A 14,484-nucleotide genomic window follows, 5' to 3' on the forward strand; every position below is an offset into this window, starting at 1 on the left:
GCATTTTTCCATCGAGGTTAAAGGCTCATAAATATAATTTGCTGCTGTATAGATAAAGTATATACGATTCCACTAGCAGGACACCTGATTGGAATTGACATGATATTTCTTATTTCACATTAATTGAACACTCCATTGTTTCCCTCAATGTGTCATAAGGAATAAACACAGGTCGACTAGATTTACCCTCTGACAAAAGAAACACTTATTTTCAGTTCAAGCGTGTAACGATTCCAACAGATTACATCATCAGCCGCTGTCCTACTCTTGTTACTGCTTTAACTTTTCATGCTGTGCGATCGAGTGCCGGCCTCACGTGGCTCTATTCCTTATTTCTATCAGATCCTTCTCTGTCAAATCAACTGTCACATGCTGTGATTTTTCATAACAGAGCTGATAAGGAGGAGCGATAGCAGCTTTCAGCGGGGCTTTCATAGCTCACACGGTGTGACACGAGTCAGGATGTCACTTAAAAGATTTGGCAAGCCACATGAGAACATGCAGATGTGAGATTTGTCTCTTGGAGCCAGTCACCAAGGTGAAAGGCAGGGTAGATACCAGGATAATGCCATTGTGCATTGTATCATGACAGTTATCACCACTTCTTCTGATTCCACTGTTTGTTTGACTAACAGCCCAACATAAAACAAAAACAAAAAAGCAAATCATAATCTGCTTTGCATCCTCTGTTTTATTTCCATCCCAGTCTGTAGTGTGATGTCCTATTGGAGTCTTCCATCTCAGTTTGACAGTGTGTTTATTCCTATCCCAGGAATTCGGCTGACAGGTGCTGGATTTGGCACCTTGCTTAATTGGATTGAATGTATTTAGTCATTTGTTTTTGTCCCCCCCCCCCCTCAAAAAGGGGAGCAGATGCTGTGAAATGAGTGCCACTGTGGAGACACTATTGTTGCACATCAATAGGCCCTGTGATGATCAATAGGGATTGCGTGATGTTTTTGCATTGATTATAGAAACGTGAGCCGATGAATGGAACAGGATTCCTCTCCGGGGGGTTACGCTGTTCCTGTTCTGCATCCAGCACAGGCATGAAGCCATTTGCCGTCTTTTTACTTCCAAGCCGCTGCCACCTGTCTCGGGACAAACTTTGCACAACTAGAGGCAGTCGGACTCGGGAGAGATTTTTCGCAGAGTTGCCGCTACTCGTTTTAAGCAAAAGATGCCGTAAGCTCCGCTCTTCCAATGTGAGGATACAGTAACACGCCGACACTCGCTGCCTGTGAAATGCTATCTGCATTCTCTGCATTCTTCCTGAGCTTGATCAACACGGAAACACAGGCGCTTCTAAAGCCGGGGTTAGGGGAGCAGAGCTGGATTTTCCGCCGCGTTAGAAGACGATGGGCCTCCACACCATGAGTTATGACTTGAGATCATCTCTCGCAGGTGTCGAAAGGTTCCCAACGCTCTCTCGCATGTAACAAGCGCAAATGGAGCTAGCGACACAGCTCAATAAATACATTAACCGTCCTTAGTGGTTTGAAAGCTTTTGAAAGTGAAGTGCTGCGAATGAACTACACTGTGTGGTGTCGTCTCCATATTGTAGCTTGGGCCGAATTACACTCTTTCGTGTCATTTGGTGACACTAAGAATGTTTGGTCACACTTTTTTTCCTCCCAGATTGATACCAAGAATGATACCACTCGTGCTTTTGATTCATAACACCCCCAAAAAACACTTACAATATGAACTTTGGTACTTGGGACCTGTTCTATTGTGTTTGGCTTAAAATCTTTCTGAAGTGAACATTTGAAAATGTAGACACTCGCAGAGAATCACATAAATTAAACATTCCATTTTGATAATGTCACTAACTGTTACAAGTAATTTCAACACATTTGTTTCAGTGGAACCTCAGGTTTTGATTTGTTAAGTGAACCCGTTGTCAAACCGTAACGTTCATAAACTAAAGTACAGTTTCCTAATGAAACAAATAGAAATTCCATGAATTTGTTCCAACTGCCGAACAAGAAATTTCCCTTGTTTGATTGTTGCAGAGTCTTAGCCATTTAGCCAAAGTCATTTTTATAAATAGATAAATAAATAAATAAACGTTAGAAGTGTGTATCAAACTAGTAGCCCTTCGCCTATTCAACTAGCAAAATGTAGCTATGTCGGTTAACCTGTTGGTGAAAAGTTATTCCAATGTTAGGATTTAAGATGTCATTGTTGTTTTTGAAGAATTAGGCAAAAACTATAGAAATCTGAATGTTTTGTACTGATGTTCCTAATTTTCCAGCAACCAATGAAAATGCACATATGTGCAGTATGTAAAAGCAAAACACTTCATTGCTTTTTTTAAATATTTGGCCTGATATCGATGATATTTGCTGACACTTGCACCTTTTTCCCTGGCTTTATTTTAGAAGTCTTGCACAGTTTGAAATGTCCAGTTTCTGTTATGATGTGCGTTGTGTCCATGCAATGCGTGAAGAGAGCACGTAAGCATTTCGGATCCCTCCTCCCTGGTGCTGTGCCGGCCCCTCTGTCACTTTAAGTCCTCCCCCTCGGAGCCAGCCAACAGCAGCTGTTCCATATTCATCAAGCCCTTGAGTCTTAAAGAGCCCAATCCCGCCTGTGGAAAGAGTCATTCCTCTCGCTGGCGCTCTCCTGCGCTCTCCATCTCAGTCCTTATCCCGCCACTGCCTGCGCTTCTCTCGCTCTCTCTCTCTCTCTCCCTCTCTCTCTCTGACTCTCTTTGCCCTACACACACATGCGCTCTCCTACAATCAGAGACGCAGTCTTCTTGCCACACATCTCGACATAACAACATACACAACACACATGTCCCCTTCCACATGCGTGCAGCCAGTCAGTCCATCAGAGTCCAACATACCTGCGCAGGCTGGGGGAAGCGCTGCTGGAGGGGCTTTTCGTCTCTGAGGGTGCTCGGCTGTCATTTGGGGGAAGAAGCGGCTCTCAATTGTTTCCTCTTTCCTCTTCCTCTCATTCCTGGAATGCTAAAACTGGACTGATGGACATTTCAGAACTTTGTCTCCCAGACCCTCTCAGCTATCATAACCAGTAGGTGCACTCTTTTTCTTCCTTCCCTCTCCTTCACTTTTTCATTTTAACTCCACCCTGTGAGCTTTGCCTGCACTTTTGGGTCAATCCCACTTTTTTCTTTTAACGTATTAACTTTTCCTGTTCATCTATCTTCTTGTTATGATCATGCGGGATGTTTGAGTGACTTTGTATCAAGCAACAAATCAAGAGAGACTCTGAATGTGTGCGTAGCTTCATTTTTTTATGACAGGCTTGACTCAAATTCTCAGCGTCATAGTGTTTTAATTTCTTCAGGGGATGAGTTTGACTGTAAATAAATAAATGCAAGAACAATACTTTTCTGTTTTGAGATGAAAGTAAATATATGTACAGTAACAATGGAGGATAAATTGCACAGTAAAGGCCAGGACAAAGTAAACGAAAAGACAGAAACGGTGGCTGCCTTCTCTGTCCCAGCAGCGGCACGCAAGGCAAGCTGCTACCTCTGCTCAATACTCTGATCCAACCCATTTGACATCGATGCACCTATCTTATAAATTGTAAATGTAAATTAAATATGTGCAACATTTTTTTCCTCTATGTTCAGTACTTAAGGCAAAATTAAATGTACCCACTACCAAGTCAAAATAAACAAGGCAAGAGAGAAAAAAAAAAATCTCAATTCAATTTACAATAAGGAAAATCTAGTCATGCATTTAAAAATGTTGAAATTATGAATGAAACATAATTTATGGTTTATTAAAATAACCTGTAAAAAATTAAGGTGCCCTTATTTTAATTGTACCAATTTCTCTGCTAATTCAAATGGAAAAAGTTTGAAGCCAATGTCAATTGTTTCTTGATTCAGTCCATTATTTAGTTTATACATTTGGGGTGGAAATATCTTTGAATTAAATTAGAGGAAAATTGAAAAGCTCTGGATTTCTCTTTCCATATATGGTGTACTTTACTTTAGAAACTGCAACTTCTGTAACTTGTGCCAATTTTGCAATTGTGCGCAATTATCTTTGTGCCTTTAATGCATGTTCAATTTTCTTGTATTCTACAAACTGTTGAATTATTTATTAAATCTGTGTGTGTGAAACATACCGGATATAATAATTTAAGGCATAAATATAACTTTCACAAAACAAAAACAAAAGTGGTATTATTTCAAAGCAGCTTTTCAGATTACTTATTGTGTCTGAATAACTGTGCTTGTTGATTTTGTGCATCTCATTAATGGTATGTAAATTTGGAGGCAGAAAATTTGTGATATTTGTAAAAGAAATATTTTCCAAGAAAAATTTGACATGCAAGAAGACTGCATTTTAAATGTTTCATAGACATTTCAAAACTTAGTTTCACCTTAGTTCAACTCAACTTTCTTCCCCTCCACAGATATTTCAAATCAGAACAAAATGTGGCAACTAAACGTGAGCATATTTGTGCAGTTTTTTTTAAATATATATCTTTTAATATGGTAGAATTTTTTTTTTTACTTGCATTTTCATTATGTGTCACATGGTATGTACTGAATAATGAACAAGCATAGTGTACTGTAGAAACATTGGGAAACTTGTCCTAAAAAATTTATAATTGGATCCACCTACACCAATACACAGGCAAAAGAGAGAGAGAGAGAGAGAGAAAAAAAATTGCACCCTTGTAAATCTTAAAGCGTCAATAATTTTCTCCCTGTTTTTTTTGAAGTTGCAATTTCTTTTTAAGTTAAGAATCAGCCCTCTTCTGTTTTATGTTCATTGGCTTTTAAAACACACACACTTTAGGCTGAACGGGACTTCGATGGTCAGATGAGAGGATTAGTCGCGTGGATTCGGTGTCTTTAACACGGTACCATTATAAAAATCACTATAGCATGGCTCTATAGATAGACGTGTGCAGCTCGCCAGTGCCTAAACTGTCAGCAGACAGCAGAATTTTATTTCAGAATAATGGCAACTGAATTTTTTTCAAATGATGGTCTACATATTTATTTGTTCTACACCAGACCATTTTTCCTGAATTTGCCACCGAGTCAGATACTTTATGCTAATAGTTGAACGTTGCTGGTGGTGCTTTCAGCCAGTCAGCATGTGACTTCTCTATGGTCTTAAATGTTCCATCAACACTCTGGCTTTCCTTTAGCTCAACATCACCACCGCTTCAAACCATTAACGGTGCTCTCCAACACAGCCCCCTCATGAAATGAGACTTTTTTCATGTATTTTTCTAGAGAAACAGAAAGAAGTTAGCGCACGTTGATGGATTAGATTTAAATTTATTTGACATTATTCCCAGCTTGTGCAGCATTGGAGACTGCAAACACCCATGCGGGAGTCCATCCGTTAGATTGTTATTAGGTTTCAGAAAACAAGGCGAGGGAATTACATTAGTGTATCTTAAGTTAAAAGCTCTTTGCTCTTTGACCAAGTGTTTCATTGTTGTTGGACTAATCAGATTTCTGCTGTCTGCATGGAGATGCTATCGCAGGGGTAGAGGCAATGGTAGGCAACCAAAGCGACCGCGTACAGACACTATCCAGATGGGATCAGTTTACGATAATTTGGTTTGAGAATACATTACAAGAAGAGGTTCCCGACCGGCCACCCCGCTAGGAGACGAGTCTCTGAAGCTGCCGCCCCTGCCGACCGGCCAGCCTTCTCCCACGCCGCCAGCGTTTAGGAGGCATTGCGGCGTCTATGATGTCTATAAATTCAGTTTGTCACCCCATTCTAAATACTTCTTCCTTGTACCAACAGGGCTTTGTTGTCCAATTCATTAGAGAGATTCCTGAGTCCACTGGCCACGCTGGAGCCTTCTCATTTCTGGTATCTAGTATCATTACTTTCAACTGTAAATGTGTCACTCAGATTGAGATGAAGGGGAGGGGGGGAGTGAGTCCCCAGGACAAATGGGGATGTAGAGTATATTACTCGGTCTCTCTTTTTATGTCAGCACAAAACGACCAATATTTACACAGAAATACAATTAGATTGGTTCAATTCTTTTTAAAAAAAAGTTCCAGACTCAATGATTGGCTATCACGCTGCCATATTTGCCTATGTACCAAAACTATCGAGCATCATCCATCGCACGTGGCCCTACTGATTCCTCTTCCACGGTAACATCGGAGACCTCCGCCGCAGTGCGAGAATCAGTTTAAAAATAACCAAGTCCATTAGTCTAGAAGGATAATGCTAGCCTACGTGGGCTCTTATGCCCTTGTGGCAGCCGAGTGCTATCACTGACAGCGTGTCAGCACTTCTTCCTGTTGCTCCAACGGTGAAGGGCTCCGCTTCATTTACAGACACATTTTTGCAAACACATTATCCATATAAGTAAAACAACGCAAGAAAGAACTGGGGATTTTAAAATGTGGAAAAGTTAGAAAATCATAGTTGCTTTTCACTCGGTAAAAAATGTCCACTCGGTCCCACTTGGTTGGAAAAGTGATGTAAGGGGATAACTATATGGGTGTTTATCAGTGAAGGCTATTGGTATCGAGCGGCCCGTTGTTTGAAGGTTATGTTTCTGAGCAGTAATTGAAATGCAAAATAACATTAGGATCGATGGTTAGCTTTGTTTATTTATGAAATCAATATTGAAACCGTCCGTCACAGAAGCCGCTCCCATTCCTCCTGACAGCTTTGCCAAGTCTTTTTCTGCGTAAGCCGGACTAAACCCGCACCCGTTACAACTTTTGACACAAAGCGCTTTTTTATGGGGTTCTTTGGAAAATTGTGAGCGAATGATTGTGTGTGCGCTCAGGCAGACTTTGATAGTGTGGAGAAGAATTGAACAAAAACAAAAGGCGGCAATATAGTGGAATATTTAGGGTTCGGCGTGTCTCATGCCTGTTTTAATTTGTTTTTTTTATTTATAAATTTGTGGTTTCCGGCCTGATTTGGATGCCAGATAGGCTTGAGTTAAAACATCTCCTTAGGATAGCTGCAACAGTGCAATCAAGTGCAATCAAATTGTAACATTGGTTGTTGAACCTGCCCCCCCCCCCCACACACACACACACCATCCACCCTTTGCCATGAACGGACACCAGACATGGCGCAACACTGAAATGTATGTTTAGATTGCCCCCTGAAGGAGACACATTAATTCATGAAATATCCCCAAAGTTTAATTATTTCTGAATGGCGTGGTGGCGGACCCGATCATATAAATCAGTAAGGCCCACCCGCCTTTTTATTACCAGCACTATTTATGGGAAATATGCGGCAGCTGGTAGAGATGAGCTTGTAAAAAGCTAGAGGCCATCGCTATGACGATGTCTGCCACAAACATCGTCAAAGCATCAATTAATTTACAGTCATTTGAATAATTTGAAGTCTGACTTGATGCTAGTGTCGTTTCTAGACGGATACGCTAATGACTATACTAACAATGCCCTGTATAAATATGGACAAGGGCCTTCATGTCGAATTATGTTTAAAAATTCCTGGACTTGTTTCCGTATATGAGGCCTGTTTGTGTTCAGTTTCACCTTTGATTAGAATTTTAGTTTATGGTGGAGGCAGGACAGGCTCTTTGTTTCAAGCAGGTAGAGTTGACTCCTAAACAAGAACAGCCTATCAGAGGAAGATTAATGAAGCAATTTCATGCATGGCGCTATGCCTCTCTGTCCCCCTGTACGCACGCTCGCTGCGTCTTAAACCTGCGAGCTACAATGGACAGAAATAGCCTTAAACCTTTTATAATAATATTTCTGTTTGCACCCATGCAAACATATAAAAGTGAAACTGGATAATTTCTCTTGTCATTAGAATATATGTCCGAGTGAGAAAAAAAAAGTATGTTTAATACACAAAATATTTGACTGTCAAAACGTTTTCCCGCAGCACTACTAGTCAAAAAGTCGAATGATAATTACTTTTTATATTTCATGTTAAATTATACCATGACAATGTCACAGAACAGATGTAATGGGAACTAATCTTTTCAAATGAAAAGACACAATTAGACATTTAATCCCAAATGTACTGCATTGAGGGCTAGACTTATCATAGGCTTCTTTTTTTTTTTTTTTTCCCATACAGCATGATGAGTTGTTCAATTCTGTGGGGATGTCCCCCACTGGGTTCTGAAGAAGATTGTACTTTTTTTGCTCTATAAAAATTGAAGTTTAGTCAGACGCCATCCCCCACCCCCACAATATCACCATCACAAGTCATTTGCTTCCATCAACTTCCTGAACTCAGCCTCTTATAAGAACTAGATCTGCCCTGTGCGGCCCAGACGGTTTACGTCAGACGAAAATCAGAGCCTATATGCCAGCAGGATCTCCGCAACAGGAAGGAGAAGGAGGTGGGGGTAGGTGGGAATCAATAGATGTGATCTACAGTACTTCTTGGTCTGGGCTATCATATGGTGCCGCCGGAGCGTGGGGCTCATGTTGTCATAGTGGAGTGAGCTCATTGCTTTATAAAGATGATAGCAGCATTGCCGTGGAGCAGCTAAATATAATCCTGGGTTGGAGACTGAGAGACTTAATTGTAGAGGCCGCGGAGAGCATGGTCCCCGCGATGGGAACCCGGCACTAGCCGCCAGTTTATGGACTATTGATTGGGGCCCCTCAATCTCCTCACCACAAACACTCTCGTCATTCCTATAGTACTTATTTTTCCTCAATGATTTTTATTCATTGATGAGGAAGGAGGCCCTAACATTTCCATACCAACACACGCACTTATGTCAGAGCAAGACCAAGGATTGAGACTCTGCAAAATTAGGGGCCTCATCTCTATAGATCCAAAAGGGTCCCCAAGGAGTGCAACCACAGCAGACCACTTTACTCCACTGCAATTCCATCTTTCATATTGTGTCTGCAGCAAAAACACACAATTAAATCAACGAGGGCTAAAGCCCATTCAACAGTGGTGGAAAGCACTTATCCCCGGGCGATATTCATATTCCCATGATGGTCATTAATATAGGACCAGTTAAACAAAAAGAATAGTGTAAGATGATTTTCTATTTAAATCCCAAGGGCTGCTCCAAGACCTTCTGAGGCCCTGGTGCTTTTCCTTGTCTATTTACCTCCGTGTGAACTTAATCTGACTTTTTCTGGCTGGAAGGTTCTCCCTCAACCTCCTTCACTCATTGCTTTTCCAATGAGTGTGTTGAAGCGGTAAAAGGTGGTCATAGCCCTTCGAGGAAAGGTCAGGGTGGCGGTTGCCAGAAGGTTTTGACTGTGCTGGAGAGGCTGAGTAAGGCTCAGAGGAGGTATTTCAGAAGCTAATTGAGTTTGTCCTACCTGCGCCTGACTCCGGGACCGGTGGCTTATCAGACCACATCGCCTGGGGCCTTCTAGACAGATCTGCCCCTACTGGGGCATCTGATATCACCATCACCCTGCCTGCACATGTCAACACCCCCCCCCCCCTCCCCTGCCCAACCGCACTTAGTTTGAGCTAGTAACCTCATCACACCTTGTGATGAGGTTAGTAAATGGAGTAAAATTGTGTTTTTGGCATCAGGTGGCATTGATGGTTAAAAAAAAAAAAAGAAAGAAGCATTTCACTCATTGTGTGAGCTGAGACTGTGGCGTTGCTTTGTGTGTTTTATATGTGAGTCATAGGCTACAGTAGAGAAGAATAAGGTCTTCACAGGAATTCTTACAAATTGGCTCAATTAGATCGCGGCTGTTCTCGAGATAGTCGTCTGTGTTTTGCTTGCAGGGAAAAGAAGCGTCAAGACGTATTCACTTTCTTTCTCATTTTCTTTCTTGTCCAGGAACCGAGTATGTGAGAAGCATTGCCAGTCATTAATACAGATAATCCACCAGTAGGATGATATTAAGGATCTGGAATATTCTTAGGAGGAATCAGATTAAAACCAAACTGAGGAGTGTGTTAGCGCAACCATATTTCTCTACTCAGCTTGAATTTTGAGCGGCACAAAAGGAGAAGAAAGCAATTGTATATCTACGTCGAGCGAGACTCCTTTGGGCAGACAGGCAATAACAGAATGCGAAATGCTTGTACTGAGTTTGCGGAAGGAAGTAACAGAATGATCGATTTCACAGCATGAATATGTCTGCAGTAATGTGCAACTGCTAATTAGCATATTAAAATATGAATCCTGCCTATTGTGACTGTCAAAAAATGTAGTGGTCATAATTTTCGGCACAATGGTATTTATTCATAGATTTTAATGAATAGGCTCCCCATTTGAGATCCCGAATATTTATAGATTTTTTTTCCCTATACTGTTTGATTAATATCACAGGTTCAAGTGGTTAGTATTCCCTCAGCATCATTAATCAATATATGCAGACTTGTTAAAAACATACGCATAGGAGTGGTATAATGTGTCATCGTAGAATGAGTTAAGGGAATTCCAGCCAGCACATTTATAATAAATGGCCACATTGAGCTGGAGGCGAAACAGTTAAGACACTTATGCAATTATGCTAAGTGTCACCCTCAAGATGGCCTTTGAACCGGGGTTAGGCTTACTCTGAATTTGTGAAATAAAAGCTAAATGGAGCCATCTTGCGTGGCTACGTTTTAATATATAGCCTTTAATAAGCCAAGTGCAGGTGCCCTATCGTACAGGTGCACATATCCATCTGAAACAGAGAACATAAAGCAGATGAACAGAGCCATGCATTCATTTACGCAGATGCAATCTGCATTCATTATCAAGAGCGGCAAGTTCTATTTTAGAAAGGCGTGAAATTGATTCACCTTTTAATTTAGGGCTGCAAGGACGCTTAAAAATGGATTTTGTTATTAAGCAGCAAATATGACGAACACCTATTGGGCTTAAAAAATATTTGCTTGTACTTTAAATCAAAGCTAAAAAAGTATTTCGATATGATGAGAAAAAATGAGCTGGGCTGACTTCTCAAGGTGAATAGTTTTAACATGCCGCATTTTTTATTATTTATTTTTGCACTTAACCTTTTTTTGAATTTCCAGAAGTGGTAGGCACCTGGAGCTCCGATGAATATACATGACAGCAGGGAGAGAAAACCGGGAATGAGATTTAATTTGACACAGTGACCCCCATCTCCACGGGCCCAGGAAGCCAGGGTGAGAAAATAAGGTTGACCCAATGACCCTTGGGCCTGAACCTCTCTGTCACCCACCCTCGCAATTAAATCATCCTCAGAGAGCGAGAGGCGGTTTGGCCAACTGAATGGAGACGTAGCCGAGGCCTCAGCAAGAAGCCCTCGTAGACTGACAGCTAACTTCCGAGCAAGGCAGGTTGAGTCCAGCGGTGCTAATGCTATTCCGGTATGTCAAATATGTAAACATTCTTTGGCAATATGCTGATGGAGTAATGTGCCGAGGCCCGAATTTGACTGCTCTTCTCGTATAGCCCATTTGTCAAATTTGCATAAACCAGGTAACACTCAATTTTGTTAATGTAGGAAAGTGAAGGCGACCTTTTACCCTCACCCTGGTTCCTAATGCAAAAGGGTGTGTCTGTTTTCAAATGTGTGACCTTGCCATCACCTTAATAAGTCACAATTTTTAATGTTATTTTTAGAATATATATTTTGCTAAGAGTTGAGCAAAGTTGTCGCATGAGGCCTGTTGTTACTGTGAGCAAGGAATATTTTATAGAACTTTTTACAAATCCGAAATATTGCACTCATCCTACACACGCTACATCATGGACTGCGTGTACTCCAAAAAATACAGTTAGTTATTAGACAGACAGATGAGCAGTCAATAAGTTGTCATCGTGTTTCTTTTTGGTTCACCGCTGACTCAAGGAGACATGGTGCACTTTGCTTTCTGCTCTGCGAAGCGTGTGTGTACAGCAGTGGATTTCCAAGTGTGGTGTGTGGGCTTTTCTCTGGTCATATGCAAAATAATCATTGAATACGGTTGCAAGCCTGAAGTTGCGTTGAGATGGTTGTTCATGAGTTCTGTAATGTCCGATGGTCTACGAGTTTCCGATGGTCTACAAATATGACCGGAAGTGTCTGTAAAAAAATATCGCTATAATTTTTCTTCTTCTGCCTCATTATTTGCCCTGTTCCTTCTTTTTTTAACTCTTTAAATTTTTGGTAGTCTGTGGTCTTACTTTTTTCCCCTCCCATTTCGCATGACCAAGCTTTTGACAGAGGGACGGAATGATGAACTCTGATTATCAAGAAAATACTTTGGTTCCATCACTGTCTGTACTAAATGGCCCATTTTTATGGACCCTTATTTTAGAGTATAATGCAGGTATTGTAATATCTTGTGACACTCGCTATATTTTTGTCATATCTGCTTCATAATACTATTCTATAAAAACACATAATAGACTGTCTCTCCTCTCCTCCCCCCCTCCCTCCCCTATTTCTCAGGCTGCTGAATAGAATGGCCGCTGATGATCGGCACCTACCCTCCAGCTGCGGGTCCTACATTAAAACGGAGCCATCCAGTCCGTCCTCGGTCATTGACACAGTCAGCCACCATAGTCCCAGCGGCAACTCTGACGCTAGCGGTGGCTATGTCAACACCATGAACAGCCACTCCAACGGCCTGGACTCTCCACCTATGTTCACTCCCGGCGGGCTCGGAGCCGGCACCTGCCGCAAACGCTATGACGACTGCTCCAGCACCATCATGGAGGATTCATCCATAAAGTGCGAATACATGTTGAACTCCCTCCCCAAGAGGCTGTGCCTGGTCTGTGGAGATATAGCTTCGGGGTATCACTATGGTGTGGCCTCTTGTGAGGCCTGCAAAGCCTTTTTTAAAAGGACAATACAAGGTATTTTCCTCCTCGTCTTCATCCGACAATACCTCGAACACACTGAATAGATTCTTTTTCCCCCACACCAGAAACACATCTCCAACGCATCTCTGATATTACAACACTGACGTATATTCAATCTCAAAGATTCATAGTGTACACTGTACAAATACACAAATCATCTGTCCGACTCTTCCAACCGCATCATCCCACTGTTTTCTTTAGGAAAGCTTCGAAGGCTGTGTTTATTCCCCTTTGATTGAAAATTAGATTCAAAAGCCCCGCAGTGTGGCATTTTCACAAATTCTCACAGATGCTAGTCGTAGTTTGCAATTCTTTTGCTTTGCTTGAAAGTTATGCATCTTAAGGGCGTGTTGGGAAAACGAAGCTTCGGATTTGCTTCGTTGAACCAGTTGTATTGTTTTACTCCTCTAGATGACACTGTTTAAAGAAAAGCGTTTGAAAAATGCCACGTCGGTGTGTGGTATGTCGAACACATCTAGACACAACAACTGGTTCATTAATGAAACGTCATTTTCCCACCACTAATAAAGGGCTCTTGATTACACAGGATTATAGAATATTGGTAAGCATGATAAAAAAAAAACATGAACAAGCCCATCTACACGTCTAAATCCATTTGTCGTCGAAAACTAAATGAAATAAGTAAAGCCGAAATTGAAAAACGTTCATATTTGAGGTAAACGACAAATGTTCACCCGCATGGAACAACGTGCATTACGCGTACGCCGCCTGTCTTGATGGGAGTTGTTGGTTTTCGACCTTGCATCCCTATCAGCTTTAGACAGTCTATGTACCTTTTTCAGACAAACAAAAGCATTAGGCCAAATCCGCATGTTTACCATTGCTGCCATCAGCAATCCCGTCTATTGACAAAAGATGAACATTTTCTCCCAAGTATCACAATGGAACAGAAAAGAGGCATCAGAGAAGAAGATGTCTTAAGTGAAGCACAGGCCCAAACAATTAAGAGGAAGGTACATGGAGAAAGAAATTGAAAGCTCCGTACCACCACGCCCCACCCCCCCTGACTCCCCCACTTTGCATTGTCGATTTGAAATCCCTCTCTTTCCCTTCTTGGAGGGCTGCCTGTAATGGAGCTAATCTGCCGTCGTTTGTCCGAGCCACAGGAGTTTTGTCAATAACAATCAGCGTTTGGAAAGTGTAATTAAGGCCGAGGCTTTTCATTAGGAAGAAGGGAGGGGGCCGTCTCCAGGGACGGGCATGCCAATTAGAAACTCAGGCACGCGTCGCCGGGTAATTTCAGGGAGAGGAGGGGAAGAAAACCCTGGACTTCTTTAGATTGAAGAGGGACTCTGCTGCTCCTTTCACATGAGAGGAGGAGAGGCTTAATGGCATAATAATCAGACAGGGGTCCCGGGCAGAGAATACTGGGACGTTTTTGGGGGGGGGAGGTGAAAGCGCACCAAAATGATAATAGAAACACATGCCGTTTAGGTGGAGCAACATGGAAACAGTAAATAGCAGGATGTCGAAAGAACGGGGAGGTGAGGTTGATGAGAACTGATTAATTAAAGGAATAACGAGGCAGTCAAGGTTAGAGTGTGAGACGTTCTTTGCTAATGAGAAGAAAACAAAGACTCTCTCCTTTCTAGCTCTTTATCACATTGCTCTGTAGCACTTAGGGCAAATAGCATGATAAATTGGTGGTAACTACCATCCTGACGTGTTTTTTTTTTTGTTTTTTTTAAACTCACCTTGGACTCTGTTCATTTGCTGACC

At 41.7% G+C, this 14,484-nt stretch overlaps 1 protein-coding gene across 9 annotated transcripts in view; it reads left to right on the forward strand.

The window, feature by feature from the left end:
• Positions 1-14,484, forward strand: part of esrrb (estrogen-related receptor beta) — a 39,827-nt gene that overhangs the window by 1,036 nt on the left and 24,307 nt on the right. The window contains exons 2-4 of one of the 9 annotated variants that reach the window (XM_037241503.1): positions 5,766-5,834; positions 10,944-11,057; positions 12,329-12,738. In XM_037241503.1, coding sequence (XP_037097398.1) covers positions 12,342-12,738 — 397 coding nt within the window. In that variant the 5' untranslated portion in view covers positions 5,766-5,834; positions 10,944-11,057; positions 12,329-12,341. Of the gene's footprint in view, positions 1-1,738; positions 3,043-5,765; positions 5,835-10,943; positions 11,058-12,328; positions 12,739-14,484 lie in introns of those variants that run through there. The other 8 variants (XM_037241496.1, XM_037241497.1, XM_037241500.1 and 5 more) reach the window with 8 other exon arrangements.

Source organism: Syngnathus acus, chromosome 22 (assembly GCF_901709675.1).
Source record: "Syngnathus acus chromosome 22, fSynAcu1.2, whole genome shotgun sequence".
In the NCBI taxonomy this organism is placed as follows: domain Eukaryota; kingdom Metazoa; phylum Chordata; class Actinopteri; order Syngnathiformes; family Syngnathidae; genus Syngnathus; species Syngnathus acus.